This window comes from Phalacrocorax carbo, chromosome 1 (assembly GCF_963921805.1).
Source record: "Phalacrocorax carbo chromosome 1, bPhaCar2.1, whole genome shotgun sequence".
Taxonomy (NCBI): Eukaryota; Metazoa; Chordata; class Aves; order Suliformes; family Phalacrocoracidae; genus Phalacrocorax; species Phalacrocorax carbo.
The window spans coordinates 145,173,598-145,198,410 of NC_087513.1; the positions used below are offsets into that span (position 1 = coordinate 145,173,598).

At 44.2% G+C, this 24,813-nt stretch overlaps 1 protein-coding gene across 1 annotated transcript in view; it reads left to right on the forward strand.

Annotated features, from left to right (window-relative positions):
- Positions 1-16,664: 16,664 nt before the first annotated feature.
- The window catches only part of ATP10A (ATPase phospholipid transporting 10A (putative)), a 119,479-nt gene continuing 111,330 nt past the window's right edge, over positions 16,665-24,813 (forward strand). Inside the window, exon 1 of the mRNA XM_064438397.1 lies at positions 16,665-17,432. Coding sequence (XP_064294467.1) covers positions 16,990-17,432 — 443 coding nt within the window. The 5' untranslated portion in view covers positions 16,665-16,989. The remainder of the gene's footprint in view (positions 17,433-24,813) is intronic.

A 24,813-nucleotide genomic window follows, 5' to 3' on the forward strand; every position in this document is an offset into this window, starting at 1 on the left:
GTCAAGCCGTTAACTGAAGTGAACTGGAACTGGAAGGTAACAAGAAGCATCTGGCATTTAATGTAGCCATAGCAATTTTGTAATTAAAGGAAAATAGCTACTGTGCTGAGGCTGTAGGCGCTCTGGCCTACTTATCGTTCTAAATCGCAGACTATTGCCAAGCTGGCAAAGCTATATGGACTTTAATGATAACAAAATAGCTTGTGTCAGCATCCACTGACTTTGGTAGAGGTGTCTGACAGAAGCGGAGGTGTGCTGCAGCACAGCCTCCGTACCTTGGGCAGGAGGAATTACAGGCATGGCAGAAGAAAAGACAAACACTGATTTCTTTGCCCTAGCCATGCCCTGGGAGAATACGAGAGCTTGAGGGCTTCCTAAGTGCAACGGTTTGTTCCTTGAGTGGCACTTTTTCCTTCTGGTATTTCAGGTATGGACATAAAATAATGTCCTATCAGACCTATTTTAAAAGCAATGCGGTCAATACTCTGCTGTTTATACCAATCTAAAGGAATTCAAATCAACACAGGGTTATAAGTAGTTATTAGCTGTCTGACAGCTTTTCCTCCCAAACCTCATTACAGGAATCTGCTCCAAATGAAGCCATTCATGCTACACTGCCTCTTACATAGACAGCCTTGAATTTTAAATGTTTCATTCTCCTTTGTATGCCTCCATATCGCAGCCAACACCTAGCACAAAAATGGCTATATTCCTGCATTATCAGAGCAGATCCTGGGTGATGTATCGGAGGAATCATTAGCTCTGTCCACTCTTGTCAGTGGATTAGATTCATACGTACGTGTCTCCTGGTGGCATATCTCTACAAAAGTAGCTTTCAGAATGGTTTTTTCCCTATCTCTATTTGGACCTCCACTGCTGTATATTTCTCCATTCTACTGTTGTTTGCTAAATCGCTACGTCCATTACATTTTCACTAGTACTACTTTGAAGCCAGTGGTCCATGTGCATACAAGAGATGAAAAGGGGGAAAAAAACAGAACCTTTTTGCCTGGAATATTTGTGGTGGTTTCTCTGAACCACTGTGTGAGTTGTGATTCTTTCTGGACTTCAGCTGGCTTCTGTGCTCTCCTGTCTGTTTTCTCCTTACGTTTACAGGTGACAAGCCACCAGTCTGCACGTACCAGAAACTGATCTGCTGTTGTAGCTTCCTGAAGCTCAGAAGTTCTGCTGCTCCACATGCTGCCTCCATACTCAATGTGGTACAAACATGGCTGAAAACTATTTCATAGGGCTTAGCTACCAGCTCACGTAGCAGCCAGATGTAGCTACCTGTGGTGTTCCCAATCCACCTTGTCCCCAGTGCTTGTCACCACTCCTCTGCTGAGGCTGGTTAGCAGAATAAACCACCAAGGGCTCCCCTGATGTATCAAAACAAAGGTGGCTGCTGGGTGGAGGGCTGAGTTACATGATCAGGCTTCAAAGTGAAGCTCACATGCTCTGCTCAGCCATCTCTGCTTTGGGGCAGGTGACCTACAGCAAAGGAAAAGGGACAAGCGGCTGGTGGAGGAAGGAGCAGCACAAATGTCACACAGATGAGTGCCATGTATGAGCATGAGCACCTACATGCTCTAGAAGTAACTATGGTTTTATATTAATCTCTCAGGTTGGTGTATTGTGGTACTGAAATAGAAATTAAAGAAGATTAAGGACCCTTTGTGCAACATGCTGTTACACTCACCCACAGCAAGAGGTGGTCCCTGTCCAGGCAACAGCTAAGGAGCTAATTAGGACACCAGAAAAAGTGGAGGACTGGGTGGATCAGGGAGATGGCCCAGCCCTGGGTAGTTGATGATGTTCCTGCTCATTGCTGGGGGGGTTGGACTAGATGACCTTTAAAGTTGCCTTCCAACCAAAACTATTCTATGATTCTGTGATTCTATGACCCTGCCAGTAGTGACAGAGCAAGGACATACATCCTCGGGCTATGTCCTCCTTGGTGAAAACAAGGAGAAAAACTAATAAATTTTTCTACAAGACCTCATCCACTGCGGTGTGTGGGTGGGGTTAGGTTCAGAGCCTGAAAGGCAGAGTCCCCATTTGACCTACAGAGCAGGCACAGGTTAAAAGCAGATTTACTGGAAACTTCCTTGACTGGAATTATTCAACCATGACCCAGAAGACTCGCTTTCTTGGTGAAGGCCATGCTATATCCTGCTGTCCATGAGACAGGCAGGTAGCTTGCAAAGCTTGTTCTTGAAAGTGAGGCAGCCTATAAATTGAGCAGCAAGGATTTTTTTTATTTTTTTTTTAATTCTGTGTGCATGTAACTTACCTGGTTACTAAACTGATTTTTAAAAATCACCTACATTTTTTCAAGTGAGTGAAACCTGGGGAAAGAAATGTCAGAAAATTAGGTATTTCTAGTACGAGATCTGCCACACGGGATGCTAGAAAGTTAAGGCAGCTGCAATTTCACTTCTTAGTCTACTGTCATTTGCTAATTCTATTCCAAACACCATTTATGTTCACTTTGAGCCTTTTTCAGAAAACTGGAGCAAAATTTTGAATATTCACTATAAATTATTATTCTCTGCATTACTGGTTTTCAGAATAACATGTATTTGTAGAGATTTATTTCCAGCAGCAAATTCAACTATAACTTAACAAACGTGCATAAGCAGTCTTTCTTGTACTAAAATAAGCATGCAGTGTGCAAGAGCTAGTCCTCAAAAAGCAATCAGAAGTATGCTGAACTGTCCAAACTTGCAAACAATGGCATATTAGTAGAAATGGAAATATATTTTACTGAAATCTTGAAAAAGAACAGCTTGCCACAACAGACACAGGCAATGAGGACGAATGAACTGTGTGGCTGGACAGAGTGCATATCTTCTATTCTGGATTGTTGTTTTAAATGAAAAACAGACAATTTAGACTAATTTTGTCCCTGGTATAAATCTATTAGCATTAATGGTGCTGTGACTATTTGTACCAAACACAAATTTGCCCATATCTCTTAAAGGCAAAACCATTTAAGTGTGGTTTTTAAGGCTCTTAGCTGAACTAGCTTCTTGAGGAAGGAAAGACGTATAGGTGCAAGCTGTTGGGAGCTTTTTTTTCAGGAGAGGGGGAACAAAGTGAACTCACTGAGTTCAAGAGAAACAGGGACCGTCAGAGAGAAAAGGATGCCGAATCCTTGCAGCCTTCAGTGAGAAGCAAACTGCCTCATGGCTTGGGCTGGATTGATGAGGATGGGTAAAGTGATTGTGGTAGATGATACAACAAGGGAGCTGAGAGGAAGAAATAGAAGAGAAAAAAAGACTGTTTGGGGAAGGCCGAATGTGTTCAGAGCCAGTGGCCATGTCTGCAGCCCTTGGGGGCCAGGATACCAGTGCAGTGGAGCTGGATATCTAGGGAACAGGGAAAGGCCCTTCCGTTTTGGATCAAGGCCAAGCAGCTCTTAGACCAGGCTGTGCTGGCTGAAATACAAAATAGGTCTGCGCCTGGGCATATCCAAGGGAAGTTCTCTATTGAATATGATAGGGAGGAAAAAGTAAATTTAATACAATCTCTTCCTTCTCCAAGAAGAGAAAAAAATCAACCCAAAGCCAGATAACCGGTTTCTGAATCTGTAACTTGCTAGGGCTGCTGAATTGGTGCTGCTTTTGGGGTCAGTGCCCAGTTTCTGAAGAGCATAGGAGAGTGAGGAAGGAGGACTCTCAGAAAGCGGAATGACAGTTTTGAACAACTATATTTCAGCTTGACGACAGGTCCTTCATTCAAATTGTCATATTGCGACTGGCTGGTTTGGATGTTAATGTTTCAGACATTTCTAGGACTTTCTCCTAAGGTTTCAGGAGCTTTGTTCAGCCTGTCAAAAAATTAAGAATCTGGGTATGTAGCAAAACTATACATTGGTGTGCATGAATGTTTAATTTTTAATAACAGTAATGGAAGACCTTCAGTTAATGAACCCTTCTGGAATAGCTCTGTAATGGCCCCCTCAGCCACATGGTTGTTGGTGGGCAGTATTTGCTCCTTAGCAAAAGACTACAGGCTCTGCACCAGTTCGCTGGAGGCAACTATAAACTCCAAAGTTTCTCTTCAATATTATGTGCCAACAATTCTGACAGATTTTCACAATTAACCAAAACCCAGTGTTAAATTCCCATTTAGATAGCAGCAATACCAGATTTCTTGCACCTGGACATTTTTCCAGACTTCTGAGGAAATGATGTCTGGAATAAGACAAGTGCGCTACCTGCCATGCTGCTTACATGTTTCTCCTATGCCTTTTCCTATGTATGGCTTCTGTCATAGGTAGCTTGACCAGCGATAAAAGACATCTATAGCCCAGAGCTTTTTCGAGGTAGCTTTTGGCTGCAGTTTTGCTTCCAGCCATACTGTCTGCATTTGGACACCTTGCACCATGTTGAAGCAGATGAAGTGATTTGAGACTATGGCATTGGTAAATAGCAGTAGACAGGTCTATAGTGTATTGTTTTTAAGCGGCTCATTGCGCAGAATGAAAAATGACACTGGGTATTCAAGCATGAGCCAAAATAAATCAATTTTTAAATGGTGATTTCTCTCACTGAATAAAAATTGAAGGATCATACTCTGACAACAGAGTACAGCCACCTACTTATGGCATGTCAGGATAGCAATAAGTGACTCACCCACCCACCCACACTCCAAGGACACCAGGGCCTGATGACTCTATCACAAAGTTGTCACAATGCTGAATTTAGACAAACAGTTTTTCCTACTGCCCACAGTCTGTACAGTACTCACCACTTGTTCACTTTTCCAGGTCATCAACCCCTAAAATATCTCAAGGTGAAAATGAATGAGAGTGACATTACACAAACACTTCCCTTTATTAGTAAGCTTGTACTAATATTTGCTTTAAAAACTGTTTGTTGATAAATGCTAATTAAATACCAACTCAAAGCTTTACTTTGACCCTCTCGGGGTCTTTTGGACTCCTTAATTCGCAGGGCAATCAACAAATCCCACCTAATGTTTTCTATAAGGTGATTAACAACATCACTAGGGGAAAAAAAAAAGAGGAGGATTTTATATAGTGGGAAGAAAGTGGAGAGAAACATCTGGAGCAGAGAGATTATGAGAGTTCCCAGAAGTGTCATCAATTTGTTGATGATGTGAAAATGAAGCACTGCAGTGACTTTTTCATGTGATGGTCAATGAGCTGAAGAGAATATTCCATCTGCAAAGAGGTTCAAGAACTGGTTTGTCCGACAAGATATCAGATGGTGCTTCCTGAGCTTGCTTTATCCTTTGAGGAGGAGGTATCTGCCAGGGGCTAGCACACTACCTAATTTCGCTGTGTGTTGCATGGACATGGGAATTAGGGTGAATGTTCTCTACAAGTAAGAAAAATTACTTTTGTGGTTCACTGTGGGGACAATGAAAGCTAGTCAGGTGGAGAAAAGAATATAAAGGGAAGAGATAAAAATCATGGGATTTATAAATGGAAGTGTGAAAGGACAAAATTTCAGCCTCAGAGGCTGCTTGTGTAATAATAAATCAAATGGGCCAGGGTCTGATCTCTGCAGGCTGTTAGGATGATAATGCTCACATTTGAAGAGCTAAGCTGTCTCCTTCATAATCCCTTCCCAGTAAAGCTTCAAACCATTGGCCAGACATTGCCTGAAAGACTGGTAGATGACACAGACCAAAAACTGAGCTAAAAATTAAGCATTCCAGGTGATTATATGCTGGTGCTTGTGCCCAAGGTTTGCTTCTGCTTTGCTTTTAAGCACGAAGGAGTCAAAGAAGACAAAGTTCTGCCCCAAGGATTGCATATGGGGCCCTTATCCACAGAGAAGCTTGAGGTGGGGGGAGGGAAATTTGACTGAACTCCATACTATCTGCACAGTTGCTCCATTTGTTTTATCAGTCAAATTGAGTCACTTGACATTTAAATAACATGTTCTCACATAAATTCCCAGTCTCCCAGAAGAACCTCAAGGCTTCATGCACACTTGCTAGAAGGCAGGGTGTCAGCCCCTGCAATCAGTGACCACTGCGTAATGGCAATAGCTGAACCCCCTTCATGAAGCATCCTTTACTTTCTGGGTTCTTAGATATTTTACTCAGGAGTGATATTAATTCCTCAGTACACCAGCACAAGTGTAACTCTGCAGGGTCACTCTGCGTGCACAACAGAACCAGAAACTCCTCTGTCCCTTTTATAGGGTGACACATTTTTTTCCTTCCAGATTAGCTGCCCTGTAGTGAACGGCGTTTTAGCACTGAAGCTGAAGGGTGACTGTATAAACAGCCACCAGCAGCGGAACCCCAGCTCAGGTCTGGATGCTTCCTCTTGCCACCCTCTCCCCTCATTGACATAGCCTGAACTTTGGGAGCTGGGGAGGGGTTAGGTGGTTGCCATTGGTTTTAGGCAGAGAACAAAGTATTGTAAGATTTGAACTAGTTTTTTCAGCAAAAGGCAGGTGATAAAAAATAATAATCCTTAAGCCTCCAGACACTCAGATTGTGTTATTATTTGAGAATCTCAGTTTTCATATAAAAACTAAAGCAGGAATTTAGTCCTGATTCCCTGAAAATTAGTCCCAACACTCCAAATACCAGATGGTAAATAAAAAAAGACCCAAATGCACTGTTTTTATTCTATACATTGGAGGGGCTTCGGGAACAAAAAGATTCATTTTTATATGCTTTGCATTAGAAGTCTGATACAAAAATGCTCATATCTAGGTAACAGGAAGATTATTTTCTGAGGGCAGGCATGAGGTAGTAGAAAGTATGTGGAGAATGTGACAGTGAAGACCAGACTACAGAGAATAAATGGTGGTGAGGTGAAATACATGGTCTTGGATATGTCTGAGGAATGATACAGTGCAAAGCAGGACGATGAGTGAGGAAATGGGCAAAGAGAGAGCCAAGGCCATGGTGTGAGTTTAGGAGATATTCTTATTAACATTGTCCTCTGGAGTGCAGAATGTCAAATTTATGCTATGAGTGCTGTATGAGGTAGCTTGGTATTGAAAAGCTACACTCCGGCAAAGCGTTCATACTCCAGTTTCAGGTTAGACTGGGAAAACTCAACTTCTGCTGATAGAGCTTGTCGCAGCCCTCTTGAGGGAAAAAAAAAAAGACAAGTCATCCTGTAAAAGAGCACTTTTGCTGCTTTGTCTTAATCCATACTAGGGGTTTCTGCTGGCACAGCTATGCTGGTTGCAGATCACACTTTGGCACTCCCCTGATTGATGTACATACCTTGCAACATTTTGTCAGGCTGACCTGGCCAAGGTTTGTGCTAGGAGAGGGGGAGTCAGAGGACCAGGCAAGGAGGATCAGAGAGCAGAAGAGTAGAGAGTTTTTCATGTTGCAACCAAGCAGAGTGAGTAATAGCAGAAAAAAAATCAGCATATTAACAACAAACAGTACTCACCATGGTTTGCTGGCTGGACTTCTAATTCCAGCCATACAAAATTGGAGATTTTTTTGTTTAAAAAAGAAGCCTCTGTTTTTCATTGCTGTGTTAGCTGTCTGGTGTTTTGTTGAAAGAGAATTATAAGATATATCCTTTCTTAATATGAAGATGTATTAGCTCGTAAACTTGAAAGGCAGCCTGTGGTTGTTGAATGCATGAGTCTTTAAAGAAGATGAGCTACCGCTTCATTACATGTAAAAATTGCTTTATTTTGATCAAAACATTGTGTTGCCATTGCAGTTCTCCTCCACCCTTTATATTTATTGTGCTGGCCACTCTTCAGATTTCTTCTAATTACTGTTGATACACCACCCTTTCACTGGCGTTCCTTCTAGTTTCCCACATATTATCTATTTAAAACATCAGTTATCTCAGGTCCAGTGCTTTTCTTGCAAGGCATATAAGAGCTCGAGCAACAGTGTGAAATTATTGCTGTGCCATAATGAATGTAACTGATTTAACAGAGGCAAGCAATGCCCTACTGAAATCTTTCAGATTACAGTATCATTACTACACACTGTACTACATCTCTACATACTATGCAGCGGTAGATCCAGTGTGTGTATGTACAGACTATATGTATACATACAACAGGTGCATGTGTGTGTGTTTATATTGTGTACATATGGTGGGTCCTATATAGTATATATGGGCTATTTATGGTCATTCTCAGTCACGCAGGGATTAGCAGTTATCTGATAATCTAAAAACACAGACAATAGAAACCTGTTTAAATTAAGGCCACCAGGGAAGACTGGAGTAAGGACAGAGACATGGATCACTGACACTGCTGAAAAAGCAGAAGTAGCCACAAAGCCAGCACAGCCCAGGGAAGTACTGTTCATGGGGAACCGGTTGGAAGTTTCAGCTTCTGGACCACAACGGGGGGAAGAAATACCCTTTTTTTTCCACCACTGGGAGTTACTTCCAGATCAGAAGAATGCAATTTTCTGGTTTTCCAAACACAGGAGAAGCTGACTGATTACAAAAAGCCTCCCCTCCCATTCTAATATACGGACTTTGAGGTACAAGCTTCTATTTATTGCACTGGTGAATGCTGAATTAGAAATAATCTTTCAGCTGTTTCTGTGACATATATTGCCCACTGGTACCTAGCTGTATCTGATGCATATATACACACCACTGCCATACAACCCCGACTAGCTATTCTTTGCTACACGATAGAGATCTACAGAACAGTAAGATGAACTGCTACACATAAAGAATACCAATTTCACTATTACAGAAGGAAAAAAAAAAAAAACAAATAACGAGTGTCTCTGAGTCTTTATAGGTTTTTAAATTGTTGGGAAGTTCTAGGAAATTAATGAGATCTCTTGAACCATTTTCAGTGGAAGCCAGATCAGGTCTATTTAGCATTGCAGAAACACTTGCTTAGATACTGTTACTAAGAGCAAGTCTCCACTAAAGTTCATTAGGTTTAGTAGGCCAAAAGTATGACTTATTTTTTAAGGACAATGGTTTATAACATAAAAACAGGCAGTAAGTTTGACATATCACAGTGTTCTTAAAGTATGTGGTCTTTCGGCAGTCTCTGCTTGGAATTTTTAAGGGACCAGGAAACAACTGTATGGTTGGATCTTGGCATTCAGCACTGAATTTGGGCATAGGTATTAAAAGCAGAAGTAGTCAGGAGCTTGCATTGCTCTATTACAAGGAATTTTCTACTTTTTGTTATATTATTTTGTAGGTAGTCTGAATTGGTCCCAAGCCACTCCTTTGCTTGAAGTATTTTTCAAGATGCAAGTTACTAAAATCTTGAATTGGACAGTTTCTCTGCTAATATGAGCAACCACTTTAAGAAGCCTGCAAACTGCCTGAGCAGTGAGGGCACCCCTCACCTTTGTAGCAAGTGGAAAAGCAGACTGGGCAAACCTTCCCATAAGCAGGATCACGAGCCTCCTGACAAACCCAGCAGGTACCACAGAGAATGCTGCCTTAATTTCAGCAAAATATCTTCAGGCTATTAGGCTTCAGACAAAGCAGTCAGGCTGAATGAACCAGAATTTTTTCTGATCGGTTCTACTTACAGATGAGTTCCCCAAAGGCAGGAAAGTCACCCTTTCACTCTCTTGCTGTTGAGGTTTTGTCTTTCTTTTCTTTTTAAAACCTGTTGTTTACAGCCCATTTGCACCATTTTGTACTAAGCCTGGCCGTTCTGAGTCAGTGCTAGCCAGGATACAATCGATCAGTGCTGGCCTAGACCTGCAGCAGACTGAAAGTGGCACTCGCCTTTGCAGGAGAAAGAGCCTGCAACCACCTCTTCTCTGTGTACCCAGCATCCGAGCTGAACGTGAGTCTTGGGTTTGCCCTGCATAGTCACAAAATCCAAAGGTGAATCTGACCATAGCGACTAGCCAGCAAACAAACCATATGGTGATGCTGGTTTGCACAACTTTCTCTTCAGGCAATCCTGACTAATGACCCAACAGCAGAAGAGCCCTGACTTCCCTTTGATAATTCTCCAGTGAAGGCATAGCTCCCCTCAGACAACTGCTTTTAAAAACTCATTGAAGCAGCTCTAATTAGCCTTTTGGGGAGAAGTTTTTAAGAAACTTAGATATAGCAAAATGTAAGCGTGATGAGTCATTAAATATCTTGTAATATTGAGAGAAACCATTTTGGCATTCAGGAACAATATCCTGAGATGGTATTTTCTTATAGAGAGATTTGAAACTGAGGTTTTGACTCCATGTGTACAGGAAATCCTACAGCAGCTTCTATAAGAGCAGAATCATTGCCAAGAGCTTGGTGTTAAAAATTACCAGGATTAAAAAAAACTCACAGAATTGCTTTAAGAATCACATTTTTTTCCAAAACACAAAATTATGTCTTTTTATATTCTCCTATTTATTTTCTGATTCTGGGGTTCCCACTTTCAAGCTTTTTCCAACCATGGTTTCTTGCCTTAGTGAGCAAAAACTGTTGCAAGATCCCATTATACAAGGATATGCAGTTTTAACAACAGCAACAAATAGTGTGAGACTTGCCATAAAATAGCAAGAGTTGGCAGCACCGCAGTAAGGATATTAACTTTTGTTCCTCCCAAACTGCAGTTTCTATAAATAGCAACTATCCGCTTTTACTCCTTCTGCAGTTAATTACATCAATTTTCCTGCATTTCCTCTTCTGCAGTGTCCCTGAGAATTGGTATGTTAGCTGATGGACTGAAGAAATGCTTATGGGTGTTCCCCAGTAAACATCTCTGACATCAAGATGTTGTAAAAAACAAAGCACTGCTGCGATGGGGAGGTTAAGTGGGTAAGGAGCTGGCTCTGCTTTCCCACTGCAGAAAGGGGCAACTTGCCACCGTGCATTATATTTTTGGCAGATGTGCCAGGCACAGCTGAGTGACCACAGGATCATGACATGGGTGCACGCATCTTCTGTTGTGTGTACGCCGTCCGGTTCAACCTCGTCTTTCAGTGGTGAACTGGTTGTTCAGTGCTCTGGACTTGCTTAGGCAAGATATTAAAGAGGAAATTCATCTCACCCAGCTTTGGATACCTACCAGGGAGATGCCTGCCTCCATGCTAGTCACTTATGACTTCTACAGTCAGTGGAAGGTGGTAAATGCTTTTGAGCATGGGCTTCACCTGACCTGTTTACCTACTGACCCACTTTAGGATGTTCCTGGTGCCCTAGAAGTGCCAGTCTCCCTCCAACAGGGATACTTCTTCAGTTATTTAAGATCATTACAGGAAAGTTCCAGATCTGAGAGCTCTAAATGCTGATCAGTAGCTCTATATGGTTAGTCCTTACAACTCAAGTATTGCTGGTCATTAAGTATATGCAGAGTAGTATTTTCCACAATTATCAATGACTATAAGCTAACTAGAGCTACTTTAATGCTTTATTTCTTTACTTTCCAGCCTCTGCTACTCCTTGACTAGTTTCTTATCTAGTTTATTATTCAGCAGTGCATATTTCCAAGTCCTTTGTCATCAGTCCCTGTGGCGCCACAAGGGCCAGCCAGCTCATTTGCCAGGAACATGCATGCAGACAGGGTCACAGAGCAGACGTGGCCGTCAGGTGGTGGAAGAAAGGACATGGCACCCCTCTTCTTTCCAGGCAGGCTTCTTTCCACACAAGATGCCAATCAAAGGTACGTATTCCACAGTGCTGTAGCCTCCTTCCCACTCCAGCACCCCATCTGCCACACACATCCCCATTTTTGAATCACAGCTCGACAGCTGGGTCAGGCTTATGGTGTAGTGCAGCAGGAGATCCTGCAACACGTAGCTGCAGGATGCGAGATGCGGGTGCCCTCAGGGCACAGTAGATGGCAAAAACATTTCAGTGAAATACATGCAGAACATGAGAGACTTGTTAGGTCCCTATAACACTGATCTCACTTCCAAAGCGCAGAAGCTGTTCCTCAATAATGTCTTACCATTACACTGAAAAGGTCTAGCAGGGCTACTCAGGCCATGCACAAGATCCCCTTCCCTTAATGCTGACACACTGAACAACCCTCTTTGTCTTTCACACATGGCCTCTGCTCACCTTGGGAGCCAAATCTCCCCTCTGTGGCTGTTGAGAAACAAAGGAATGGGGTTTGGGGGCTGCTTGTTGCACATCCACATATATGCCTCTGCGTACATACGCATGTCTGTGTGTATCTGTGCATCTCCTGTGGAATGGAGGGAAATGAGGAATGATGCCATTTTGGCTGTTTTCTCTCCTCATCCAGTTCTGGCATTTTTAGCAGGCTGTTCACACTGAAAGCCTCTTGCCTTCTTTCTGCTAGTTTGAAACATATATGACTCTCCCCTTTAGAGAGCCAGATGGGATATGTCTCATCTGCAAAGGGCAGAACAGATTTTGTCTGATGTGTGGTATCATGTCTTTACAGCTATTTTTACAGCTCACAAAGTCACAGATTCTTACTGAGGCCTCTGGGTGGTTCCATAATATTAAGCATATTAATATTAAAATAGATCCTTTGGAACAAAGGTGATTATAAGAATCAGGGGTAATTTGATGTTTCTGGCAATATCCAACATCATAAATCTTTATTTTAGGACTATATAAATATTACAAAAGTGGCCTAGTAAATTAGACAATGTGTTAAAATTAGATTGGCTTCACCTTCTGATGATTGGAGGAAGTTAATTGTTAAAATGGAATAATGATAACTCCAAGCATTCAAAAAACCATGACAAGTCAAACCATGAGGCTTTATGTCAGTAATATATTTGGGATCCTTTCTCCTTGCCTATGGGATCTTCATGCTTAGGGTTCAGGTGAATGCTATTTTCAAACTGTTCCACACAACCATTGGGCCAAAGGCATTTTGTGGTCGACGTTACGATTCTCGCATACCCACATAACCCCAAACTGTAGAATATACTTCAAATATAATCAGAGTTGACGACTCTGAGAAGAGTTAAAAAACGGATCTCTCATGTCTAAGGAAGCAGCCTGCTCACATAATAAGAACTTGATAGTGATTTCAAGCTGTCAGGTGTGTGGCATGTAAAAGGCCAAGTTAATACAGTATCTTGGGCTGGACAATCCCGTAGTTCCTTCTAGGCTTAAAAGCAGTGCCATACCTGAAGACTCAGCTTTTAATGGCCTTGGCTATCAAAGACAAGCTCATTAAGTATATTATCAGCATAACTGATGCTTAGAACCTCTCTCTTTTTCAACTTTAGTCCTTGATCTGAAGAAAATATGTTGATTTAAGTTGAAAAACAGTCAGGCATTTGGGAAGGCTCTGGGGAGAGCTTAAAATTCAAGAGATATCGGGCATCAGAGGCTGGATTCAGGTTAATGGCAGGAGAAATGAAAGAGCAAATACCCAGCAAAATGCAGAGAGGTTTGGCCAGTGAGATGGAGGACAGTCAGAAGTAGCCGTGTGACAACGAAGAAAGAGCTCTGCACAGGAAAGAGACATCTATGGATGGCAGGAATTGCTCAGTTGGAGCACAGAGTAATCCTCAGATATTCTCCAGTTTTAGTGCTTTGCTCCAGTGACCCTTAAAAATAGCAAAGGGCCCACATTTTAGTTTAGTAAATCTAGTCCTTGGCTCTTGGCTTTTCATGCTTTTCCAGTTAGCTCACGTTTCTCAAGGGTGATACCTTGTAAGCACCACGCATCACCTGGACTGACTGAAAGCCAAACTCCTTCTGCCCCCTTTCCTCCAGAAGACCCCGTAAAAAGGAGATGCAGGTGTATCCCAACTCACAAACCCAACATCCTTGTCATTTTGCAATCCAAAAGCTAGGGCCAGACTTGTGCATGTGTATTTTGCACAGGTTGAAGGTTGAATTTGCAGCCTGCCTCTTATTTTCAACCTCACATACTTGGATCGTGTGGGCAGAGAGAGCTCGAATGCACACAATTTTACTTAGAAACGGAAAGGAGAGACTAAATGATTGGGAGTGTCTACATTACCAAAGTCTTTGGTTAGCAAAGCCCGGCAAACACTGTATTTTACAGGCATTTTAAAATAAGACTAACTCTTGTTTTTATTTATTATAGATTCAATGGCCTCAGGTTTTAACATAAATATCCAGGGCTTTGGACTCCTCATTTGACTGAGAGGTTGTTATAGTCAGTGGAAGAATCTTCACTGCCTAGTCATATTCTAGCTTGCCTATAATAGTAATAACAAAAGAAAAAAAAAGCAGTTTAGTAGCACCAAAGAGAGTCCCAGTCAATGACATGAGAACAAGAGGTTTTATGCTCTTGACCAGTGGGGTGTTACATAGTTTCTACTCTTTTTTTATAGTGAAGCTTTGCAAGAGTGGCCCTTGACTGGCGTGCTCAAATACATGGGCTTTAAACTGTTTTGGAATTAAGGATTTAGCAAACACATGATTCTTCAGAGGCTCCCACCCAATTGTTTGCTGTGTCTATTTGTAAAACTCTGTTATCTGAGCTGGGCATTACATAAGAACTTTCAGCTTCTGTTTAATAAATTTAAACTAAATTTATTTCCTTGTTAGCTTGAAACAAGCTTGAAAGCTTGTTATTGTGAACCCTGAAAGCTCCAAAAGAGAGTGCAAGTAAAACAGTTTTTAAGATATAGCCCACTGACTTATAGGCCATTTCTCATAGTTGTGGGGTTCTAACTGACAATTTTGGGATATCAGGCGTCGAGAATTCAGCCAGTATCATTAATTCCAAGCATCCCAGGTTAGGTTCTTCAAACTTACCAATACACAGGTGTTTTCCCTAAACAAATAGCTGAAGGGACATGTCAGTATTTCGTTTCTTATTTTGACTTGACCACTGTGATTGAAAGTTTAATGTTACCACATATCTAAGATAGAGGGATGTCCAGAGAAAAGATGAAGCCTGAACAGTGATTGAGGTCCCAGGGGCCGGCAGTGAGCCAGAGCCCCACAAAATGGTGAGTCACAGAGGCTAGCAGGCAAGTGGCCAAAAGGTCCAGGAACCCACTTTTTGGAGTATCTGCAGCTGACAGCAAGTTGCCTTCAGGTGGGTGAAGCTTGGTTTCTGGGAACATCACATACTGTGATCTCCTTATCCCATTTCAGCATTTCTGAAGTACAAGAAAAGGATTTTTGTTCATTCCAGCTTACCCGTGAAGTTAAGCCCAAGAGTAAGCAAGTTGGGACCTGGTTAACCAAGGCAAAAAGTGGACACAGAAAATTAAAATTGGGAGGGGTTTTGCCTCCTTTTTCTGTATGGCATTAGTGCTTTTTCCTTTATCAACAAAGGAACAGACTTAGGAAAGAAACCCAGGCCAGTTCTCCCTTTTCCTGTTGCACAAAGTAAAACCTTGTTGTTTCCATATTCCAAGAGCTGGGAAACCCAGGATATCCTTGCTAGGTTTGCAGTATGATCGGAAGAGCTGACAGCAGGATCGGTAAAGGGTTTGTGGCTTCACACAGTACCACTATCAGGCCATGTGCTGAACTATCACTCACCTGAAAGGGGTTCATAATTATCTAAACATATTTAAAAGCAACTACAAACATATTTCAAGTGGGGGAAGGGAGGATGAAGACATAGCAGCCTGTTATAAGTACAGGCTGTGAGATTCAGAAGTAATGGCTATTACTTCTTGGTTTTCAGGGATTTTGTCATGGCAGATCTGAACTGTGGGACTCACGTACTCTCCCCAGAAGATGCCCCAGTCCTGTCCTGACTTCGTATCAAGACTAGACATGTATACTTTATGCCTATTTTCCATGATAACAAGAAACCCACTGACGAGTACCCGTGGCTTCCTATTGTACTCAATATGCTCCCACTTTGGGATATCCCAGGATGGGGATCAAGGGTCATACTAAAAAATGCATCTGCCCTACAGTTTAGACGCAGTCTGGAGCGACCTGTGGCAGCCTTTTATGCTGCCTGTGGACCAAAGGGTGCGCAGTTAAATCCCAACCTAAAGTGATGCTGCAAAGTCTCATGTCATGTCCAGTAGCAATCATCTTCATTATTCTTATTTGTTCTTTAAACATCTGCATACATTTATTTGCTTGTGACTTTAGACCATGTCTTTCGATATGGATTATTGTCCCTTTTCAGTTTAAGTCCACCTATCATGCATGCCATCTTTGCCCACAACAACATCTCTTTCCAGAAAGCGTGGAGCGCAAACCTCAGCGTGTTTTCTTTCCCTCACTGGAAAGACCTACCACGAGGGAATAGAAAAAAATCCACGTAAAACTGAACAGACGTTATAGCACACCCCCGCCTGGGCGAGGGGCTGGCGGTGCCTAACCCTTTCCATCGGAAGGCTCGTTTTTGGCTGCCTCCTTTGGGGATGTCCCAAGCGCCGTGCCTGCCACCGACTGAAGCGGCACGCCGGCGAGAAGCCCGGAGTCAGGCGACGTCGCGCTGTATCGCCCGTGCCAAGCGCCGAGACAGAGGGAACAGAGCAGTTTCAGTCAGAAAGTGGAGTATTTTGAAATGAGTCAGCTGATAAAAACTCCTGCCGGCCGCTGCTCGGGCACCTTGGGTAAAGGCCAGTGCAGAGATGCGAACGCTTCAGTTGAATTTTTTTTTTTTCTTTCTACACCCAAACCTCCTCCTCCTCCTCTCCCCACACGTAAGGCAAAGCCAAAAGCAGCCGGTACCATGTCCCCCGCGGGTCGGTGCCCCGGGGCGGGGGTAGCGGGGCGCCGGCCCGGCCCTTGGCGGGGCGAAAGCACGGCTCTCCGTTTCCCGCCCGCCGCCCCCGCCGCCCCCTCACCCCGCGCCCCGCCAGCGGCCGCGCCATGCGTACGGGACGGCCGCCGCCGCCGCCGCCACCGCATCCCCCGCGGCCTGGGCCGGCACCCGGACGGGGCGAGGCCCGCGGGAGGAGGGCTCGGCTCGCCGCCTGCCCACGTCCCCTCCCCGGCCGAGGAGGAGGAGGAGAAAGCGAGCGAGGTCCCGGCAGAGCGGTTAGGAGAGGGTTTGAGAGAGCCCTCCTCCCCTCCCGGAGGGGAAGAGGAAAGGATTGCCGTGGCGGGCGGCGGAGGATGATAACTTAGGGCCGTGGCTGGCGGTGGGAGCTGCCCGCGCTGCCTGGGCCAGGGCGGCTGGCGGGGCGGCAGCGATGTCCCAGGGCACGGCAGGAGGAGAGGGAGCGCCCCAGGTGCTGCCGGGGGGGAAGGAGAGGCAGAGGAAGAGGAGGCGGAGGAAGAAGAAGGAGAGTAAGACGCGGCTGGTGCGCTCCAACTTGGTGCTACCTGAGGCCGAGGCGGAGAACTCCAAGAGGACGGTCCTGGCCAGCAACCGCCTCAAGACCACCAAGTACACGGCGCTCTCCTTCCTGCCCAAGAACCTCTTTGAGCAGTTCCACCGCCTGGCCAACGTCTACTTTGTGTTCATCGCGCTCCTCAACTTCGTGCCGGCCGTCAACGCCTTCCAGCCGGAGCTGGCCTTGGCTCCCGTGCTCTTCATCTTGGCAGTCACTGCCATCAAGGACCTCTGGGAGGATTACAGCCGCTACCGCTCCGACAAGGAGATCAACCACACGGAGTGCCTGGTGTACAGCAGGTGAGGCGGGGCGGGTGCCGGGGATGTGGAGCGCCGTGGTGGCGGCCAGCAGCGGGGCCCTGCTGGGCACTGGGGCTTGGGAGAGCAGAGGTGTGGAAGCAGGGCAGTGAGCAGGTCCATGTGGAGGGCTTTCGTTTCCACTCCAAGCACGAAGAAGCTCCCAGTTGCCCCCTGGAGCTTGTGTCTGCCGTCTCTTTACTCAGAACTGTGTGTGTTCCTACAGCCCTGTACCTTCAGGTAAAAGCAAATCCGCTCTGATCGGTGGGGTCCAGCAGTAAATCATTGATTTATGAGTAAGCACCATTTTTTATAGGTCTACACATACATTCCGGGCTTGTTAAGTGTTTTATACTTTAAAGGAAGGACAGTGCGTGGCAAAGTTAACGTAAGCATCGCAAGCAGTGCTTGATTTGCAAGCCTTTATGTGAACGCTTCCCAGCGGGGACAGTCAATTACACCAGTGTATAGTTTCAGGCATTAATTTGGCTTTAGCAATATGAGACCTCACTCAACTAATCTGCTATTAAATCTTCACCAAGCGAAGGAAGGATAGAGGCCTGAGGCTTCTGCATTTGAGTTAAGTCTGCGAGTTTTCATGACGTGCAAATTAGCAAGCCGGAGCTGTCTTTGCTTTTCTAAAGAATGAGGCAGTCTTTCCACTGAACGTTTACTTTTAAGTGAATGCTTTTTATTTATTGTCTCAAGTGTCATCATTCCCTATGACTTCACTATTTCCTGAAGCTCATGAAGGGAGCATTAGGTCATTTATCTCCTTCAGATTTTCTTTTTTTTTAAATGACCTGGGCTATACATTTATACCACAGCCTTGGCATCCATAAATAAGACTGAAATTACTTCTGCACCAACATTTATATGCTCAGAATCCAACTTTATGGAATTTTTGTTTTGCTTTTCTCTCAGTGCCAGATAGTCATCTCATAGTAGCTAAGGCTAAGGTTTTCTGGGGACTGAGAGAAGAACATATTTTCCAAGAGAGCAGGTTTTAGTTCTCTGTCTGATGCTGCTAAGTCTAACAGAAACGAAACACGTGCCAAGAAGCTTACACTCTGATTCCACAGGCTGTCTGGGAGGGGTCCTCTGGGCTGACGTAAGCACCAAGGCAGAGAGCAACTCTCCTATTGCAAGAAAGGCATCTGAAAAAAAAAAAAAATGCTGAAAAGAACTCAGAATAGCCTGTGTTTTCAACATCAGCAGACTCAGCTTGTTATTTCACAAACTCACATCGCACAAGAAATCTCACCCTGGGATATTCCCCCACCAGTAGATATGCATGCATGGGAGGACAAGTAAAATGGCCTTATTTTTGTAAACAAAACTGAAAATAACCTAGACAAATCACTCGGGTAGGCATCATTCACCTGAGGCTGTGCCTAGCACCATGCTTGTCTGTGGCTGTCCTTATCTCTGAACAGTCCTGGTTGATGAAGGAGGTGGGTGGCAGGAAGGCTAATAAGGGACTATTCTTGCAGTTAAGTAAAATAGTGCCCATAAGGATGGTTAATCTAGCCTTTACCAAACAAAATTAGTTTAGAAGTAAGTTCTCGTGTCTCCTATGTTGAAAGAAGAAATACGCGTTGCAGAAGCTGTTAAAAATATTAACAAATACTGGTACTGGAATATTAATTCTGGAATGTTTCTCCCCCGGTGTAATTTTCCGTATCCCTCACTGCTGCTGAAAAAGAAGAAATGGCTATAAGAACAGGTGTACCTTTGGTATTAATATCCCTTGTACTCTTTTGCGAGTCCCAGCAAAGTGCACTCCCCTTTGTGCTGCTTATGCTGCGCCAGAGTAAAAGTCAGAATTGTTCCTTTTACTGCAGAGTTTGGATTACTGTTGAGTGACACTTACTTACACAGATTAATTTGGGACTAGCTTGCCTTTGCATCTGCATCAAAGGCGCATGTTGGCCTAGTCCCTCTGGGGCAGCAAACGTGGAAGCTTAGGAACTCCGTCACCTGTTGAGGCACAGCTTTCTGGCTGGGAGCGGAGCTGATCCATGCATCCTTACATCCCGCTGCAGAAGCCTAGTTCCCGATAGCAGCTCACCTATTTACACTTTCCAGCAGTCCCTATGAAAAGCCCCGCTCCCCAGTTGAAAAGAAAAACAAAAGAGCAGGTTAAAATAATCTGTTTATATGTTTTTATCTGCCCAATTTTCTGCCTTTGTAGCCTTTTACAAACTTGCCCAAGTCACCTTTTTTGAACACCCCCTGGCCCCAGTGAGTGAGATGGGACTAGAAACTTGCTGGTTTTGGAGATAACAACTAAGATTCTCACTAACTTGAGTGACAGTGAACCAAGATTGAGAGATTTGTATCAAGGTCATGAAAGTGGCTGGGTGTGAGTTCAGAAAAGCTGTTTTCTCAGAAAGGTGTCAGGCCAGGAGAAACACAAGCGATTGGATGTGACTTTTACTTAGACTCTTTGTTTCTGGAAAAATGTTGAAATATAAATGTCACATAAGGAAGTAATAAATGACAGCTTTTCTCCCCACATCCTCTTTATGCCAATCATTTTATCAGTTTTACTACCTTTTGACCAAACCTGACTCTCTTCCCCCACCCACCCCCACTCTGCCACTTCCTTGTGGTGTCGTGGAGGCAGACTTTGATGCAAATGCTGTCCTCGACAGAGATGCTTCTGTACGTAGGGCAGGTTAATGAACATAGCTGCAGTCCTGTGCTCCTCTAGGGCTGCCAGAGAGCAGCGACTCATCTCTTGCTGGTCAGTACTTTGTAGCTCTGAAGAGGTGGGATGTATCCGAGCGCCAGGGTGGTCCTCTGCGCCGTGGTGGGCTCCCTTTCCTGCCAGCCTTCCACACAGCTATAAAAGAGCCCCCTTAAACATGGACTACAGCAAATTACAGTGAATTATAATAGTCAACAATCTGAGACAGGGAATTTTGCTTCACAGTAGCAGGGAACAGCCCTCTATCTCATTTTGTATACTGTTCAGTGACCAAGTAAGATTCAAGCTGGATCCTGTGTGTTCTGTCATATATCCTCCATGTGCCGCTTTCCTGGATGCTGAAGTGCCCATCTCCTGTTAGATACAAGCAGCAATTAATGATGCAAGATCTACAGGACAGAGAGAATGCAGGGGTGGGCAGAGCCTACTGCTTCTTAGGCCAGTTCATCAGGAGGAGGTGCAACAGCATGCAAGCAGTGTCCACTGTGAGGTCCCCTGGAGCAGCCTACGCAGGCAGATCATGTCAGTAATCTGATGTGGGGGAAAATGCTGTTCTCCTGCTATGCTGACTGCTTGACAGCTGGCGCGCAGACTAGGCCTTCTTCCTCCCGCCTGCCCAGTGGTGTGGACTCAGATGACCCATTCTCATACAGCCACTGCTGAATCAATGACTCAGTGGCTCATAGTTGGCAACACTTATCAGACAATAGAACAGCAAAGGATGATGCAACCTAAAGTAAAAAGCTGAGGAGAGATGCAGCTTGTTTTTGCAGAAAGACGACAGCTTTCATTTAGAAGTTCTGGATGTTTTGGACAGTCCCTGAAAAGATACTGCTTTCTAGAGTCAGATGGTGGAAAGGGAAAAGACCTGATTCTTTGAATAAATTGAAAGAAGCTGTTGAGTTTGAATTGGCAGTGTATGTCGAGGAATGAAACGTACTAGAGAATTGCAGACTTGTGTTGTTCTGTGGTGGAGTTTGCAGGTCTGCCTGTAAGAGCAGTCAGGGTCTTGATAGGTAAAGAGGTAAGGTTTCTTAGCAAAGGGAAGTTAATAGGGCCTCTCTCTGGAGGCCTTTAGGGGCACCTCTCCTATTTGGCAACACAGAGGAAATTAGGCACTTTAGGAGGACAGTTTCACAGGTCACCTAGAATTTAGATTCAGTGCAGGTGCTTAAGTTAGGAATGCTGGATTGCAGCCAAAACTCTGTCTTAGTTGGTTTAAGTGGAGGGAAGTTACAAAGGCATTAGAGCCCAGCCTGCAGAGAATTGTTTTGTGTGCATAACCTTTGCAAACCTGTGATCATATTAGTCTCCTCTCTTTGTTCCTCTTCCTCATTTCCATCAGCCAGGGGTGGAGGCTGAAGACTGGAGATTACACATTTTCAGTCTTAATGGTGAAATCTTGTTCGGCTAGTTATTTTTCTGCATTATTATCTCGGACTTGGAGAATGGGAGGGTGATTTTTTTTTCTTTGCAGTTACTGTCTTCCAGTGCTCACGAGCTCTGGCTGGAGTTGTGGATTGCACATGTAAATGCTTTCTCTAAATCCAGGATGTACACATTGCTGCTGCTGTTAAATATTTGATAGAACTAAATTTGTCACTGGAGCAGAAGTGTTAAAACTCTTCTAAGTAGGGGCTTTGTTTTCAGTGTGCTGTTACAAAGTATGGTATGCATTTACATGGTATATAAATACAAGACGAATAGTGATAACTACAATCACAACAAATAATGGCACTCCTCCAGGAGGGAATTACATTTTGTTACTGACTCAGTGCTGCGTTGGTGAAATAATCTCCGCTCACTTTTTTCTGGGAGCCTTGTGTTCAAAACCAAAGGGCTTTGCTTTTTAAATCTATTCTCTAACTCTTGCTGTGTCCATTGAAGAGTATTGCTAAAGAGTGTAATGGTCTCTGCATACTGATTAGAGAGTGATAACTGCTTCTTCTGTCAACCTGTGACTTAGAAATTCCATGACAAATTGGAATTTATGACCGGATATTTGCCTCCCCTGAGGTGTGGAAAATGTTTAATGGGGCACTCAGGCAGCTATCAAAGCAGGCTGTTTTACATTAAACGTTAATTTATTTCTGCAAAACTCAAGAGGAGGAGAGAAGAGAGTTTGATGTGGGCAACGTGTTTCATACAGTCTCTAAAATATGCACCCTTCTTCCTCCCCTCTGTCAACCCGCTGGTGAGAGCAATTCCAGCCTTGGAGAAAAAAGATTCAGCAGTGTCACCAAGTCCTCACAAGGGCACAGCAGATCCCACTCATGGCCTCTAAAACAGCCACATGGTGACTTGCCATGCAACCACTTCACTTCTTAGGTGCCTTATCTTGCTGCAAATGCCAGTCTCTGGGGAGTTGGGTTGTGATTATCTCCCACTATTACCCGAACAGACCAGAGTAGCTTCTTGTCCCCAAACATGCTGGCAGGGTAAGACATTTCTTGCCAGAAGAAATAAGCTTGTCTCATCCCTTCCAGAGCACAAATATCACTAGATGTGATTCAAAAGGAAACTACCTGGGATTACTCAGTTTCCTCTGTGAGTGAGCTTGGTGCACAGAAAACTGAAAGCAGAAAGTAGTGGCCTGAATCTGTTGATGAAGTCAGTGTTCCCTCCTTGAGCTTCAGAGAGGTGCGGCTCTGTTCATGTTACTGCGTCTTTGTCCTTCACTTCGGTTTGGGCCAGGCTGACAGTGAGTAAACTCACTGGGAGATGTAGTAGAGGCTCTTCTGTTAGACTGATACAGAGCTGTTTCATTTGGTAGTAGAGTTTATCCTATTAGCAAGGGGTGTCTGTGCTAATCTTCTGAGATGTAGCCAGCTGCAGTACGCAGGAGAACCTCTCTGTCTGTCCAGATGTATGTGTGCAGTTTATTTGCTATTGAGTGTAGGGCAAATTTTCTAAGTGCCTGAGCTTCACTACTGAAAACCAGAAATGATTGCCTCTTATTACTAAGCTCTTTCATTTGTATAGGATGTCATGAGAGCAGTTGTAGGCTGTTTCACATGCCTCTGGCTAACTGCCAAAGAAAATACTGTTAATCTACACAGAAAGACCTAGTGATGTCCCCAGATTAATTTCTGCAGATACATGCTGCACCCTGGAGAGACACTGTAGCCTGTGTTAAGCAGACCACAGCCCAGAAGTGTAGGTGGCTACCTTGCACGCAGATCTTCTTGCTCGCATGTGTCAGTATTACCTTGAGACCATGATTATTATTGCTAAAGGTGGCTGAAAGAATAACAGATCTACTGATTCTGTCAGAGTACATTTCCAAATAAACTATACAAGAGGAAAGAATAGCATGTATTGTTCAACTCTGCCTGATACTGTGATTCCAGATTCCACCTTCCATGTGCCATCTAGTCAGCAGAACTGAAAACCAGAATTGAAAACCCCGACAGCCATGCTATAGGTCAATGGTTTATGGAACTGCTTATTTGGTAGCATGGCATAACTTAGCTAGGACATTCCTCCCGCTAGCGGATCGGTCCTCCAGAAGTACTTATTAGAGTAGTGCTCTCAAGCTCTGTCTGGGAGGCCTTAATTTTACTATGGGAGCGTTGGAGGACTCCAGGGAATGAAGATGACTTAAACGGCTTCTTGTAGGTTTCGTTCCTCCTTCTGACTAATGTTGGCTGATAAGGAAGGTGAAAATAGAGAAAGAAGGAGGCTCCTTGCCACTGGGCAGGACTTACTTATATGCCTCATCCAGGCTTACACAACCCTTGTGGAGGGACAGGCTGCCTACCTTGATGCAGCGGCAGGAGGAGTCCGAGTGACAGATCTCCCCCTGCCGTGTAATCCAGCGTGTGCCCCATTTGCAGGGTAGTTGCTCTGCCCAAGAGCAGTCTGAGAGGTGCCTCTCCTCTCCCCATGGAACACTAGGCCTTTTGGGTATGTGGACCTTTTGTGTATATACACAGCAAGGGCAATGCAGCTGGCAAGCCAAATGCGCGGCTTCAGGGTTATGCCCAATTTGCAGGATTTACACTGTGCAGGTTTGGTTTTAGCAACCACATGTATCGAGAGCAATTAAGTTAATGAAAAGCAGAACAATTTGTTTCACTTCACATAGCTGGAGAGGTGAACCAGTTTCCACGTCTTACCTTCTGCCTCAGTGTTTTCACTCGGTAACTGGCACTAATGCAACTATGTTAGTGGCCAGTCATGTTTGTACCCAGAAGAGATCCGCAGCAGAAACACGATCTGAACCCTGCTGCTACCCTGCAGCAATACACTCTGCCTGACCTTGTCTCACCAGGATGTAGAAGTAAGACACTAGAGCCTCCACACACTGGGCCATGGCATGATTATAAAGTGAGGAGCTGACTGGATGCTAAAATCCAGGACACTGACCTCTTACTGATAACTTTGCCTAGGTATGGGCAGGACCTTCTTCTGATGTATGTCAAGCACAAAATTTGGTGCACGCCCAAAATGCAGCCACAACACAAATGTGTGAAAGACGCTAGCTTATAGCTTTTCCTAGGTAGGGGCTTGTGGCAGTGTGGAGGGGCGAAGAGGTACAGAGGGCGTACCAGTGACACCCTGTTCCAGGAGCCTGAGTGGCCCTAATATTGAGCTCAACTGAGGAAATGTATATATACAAATATATATTTGATTCTGAAAGATTTGATAAAGCAAGCCTTAGATTTAGTT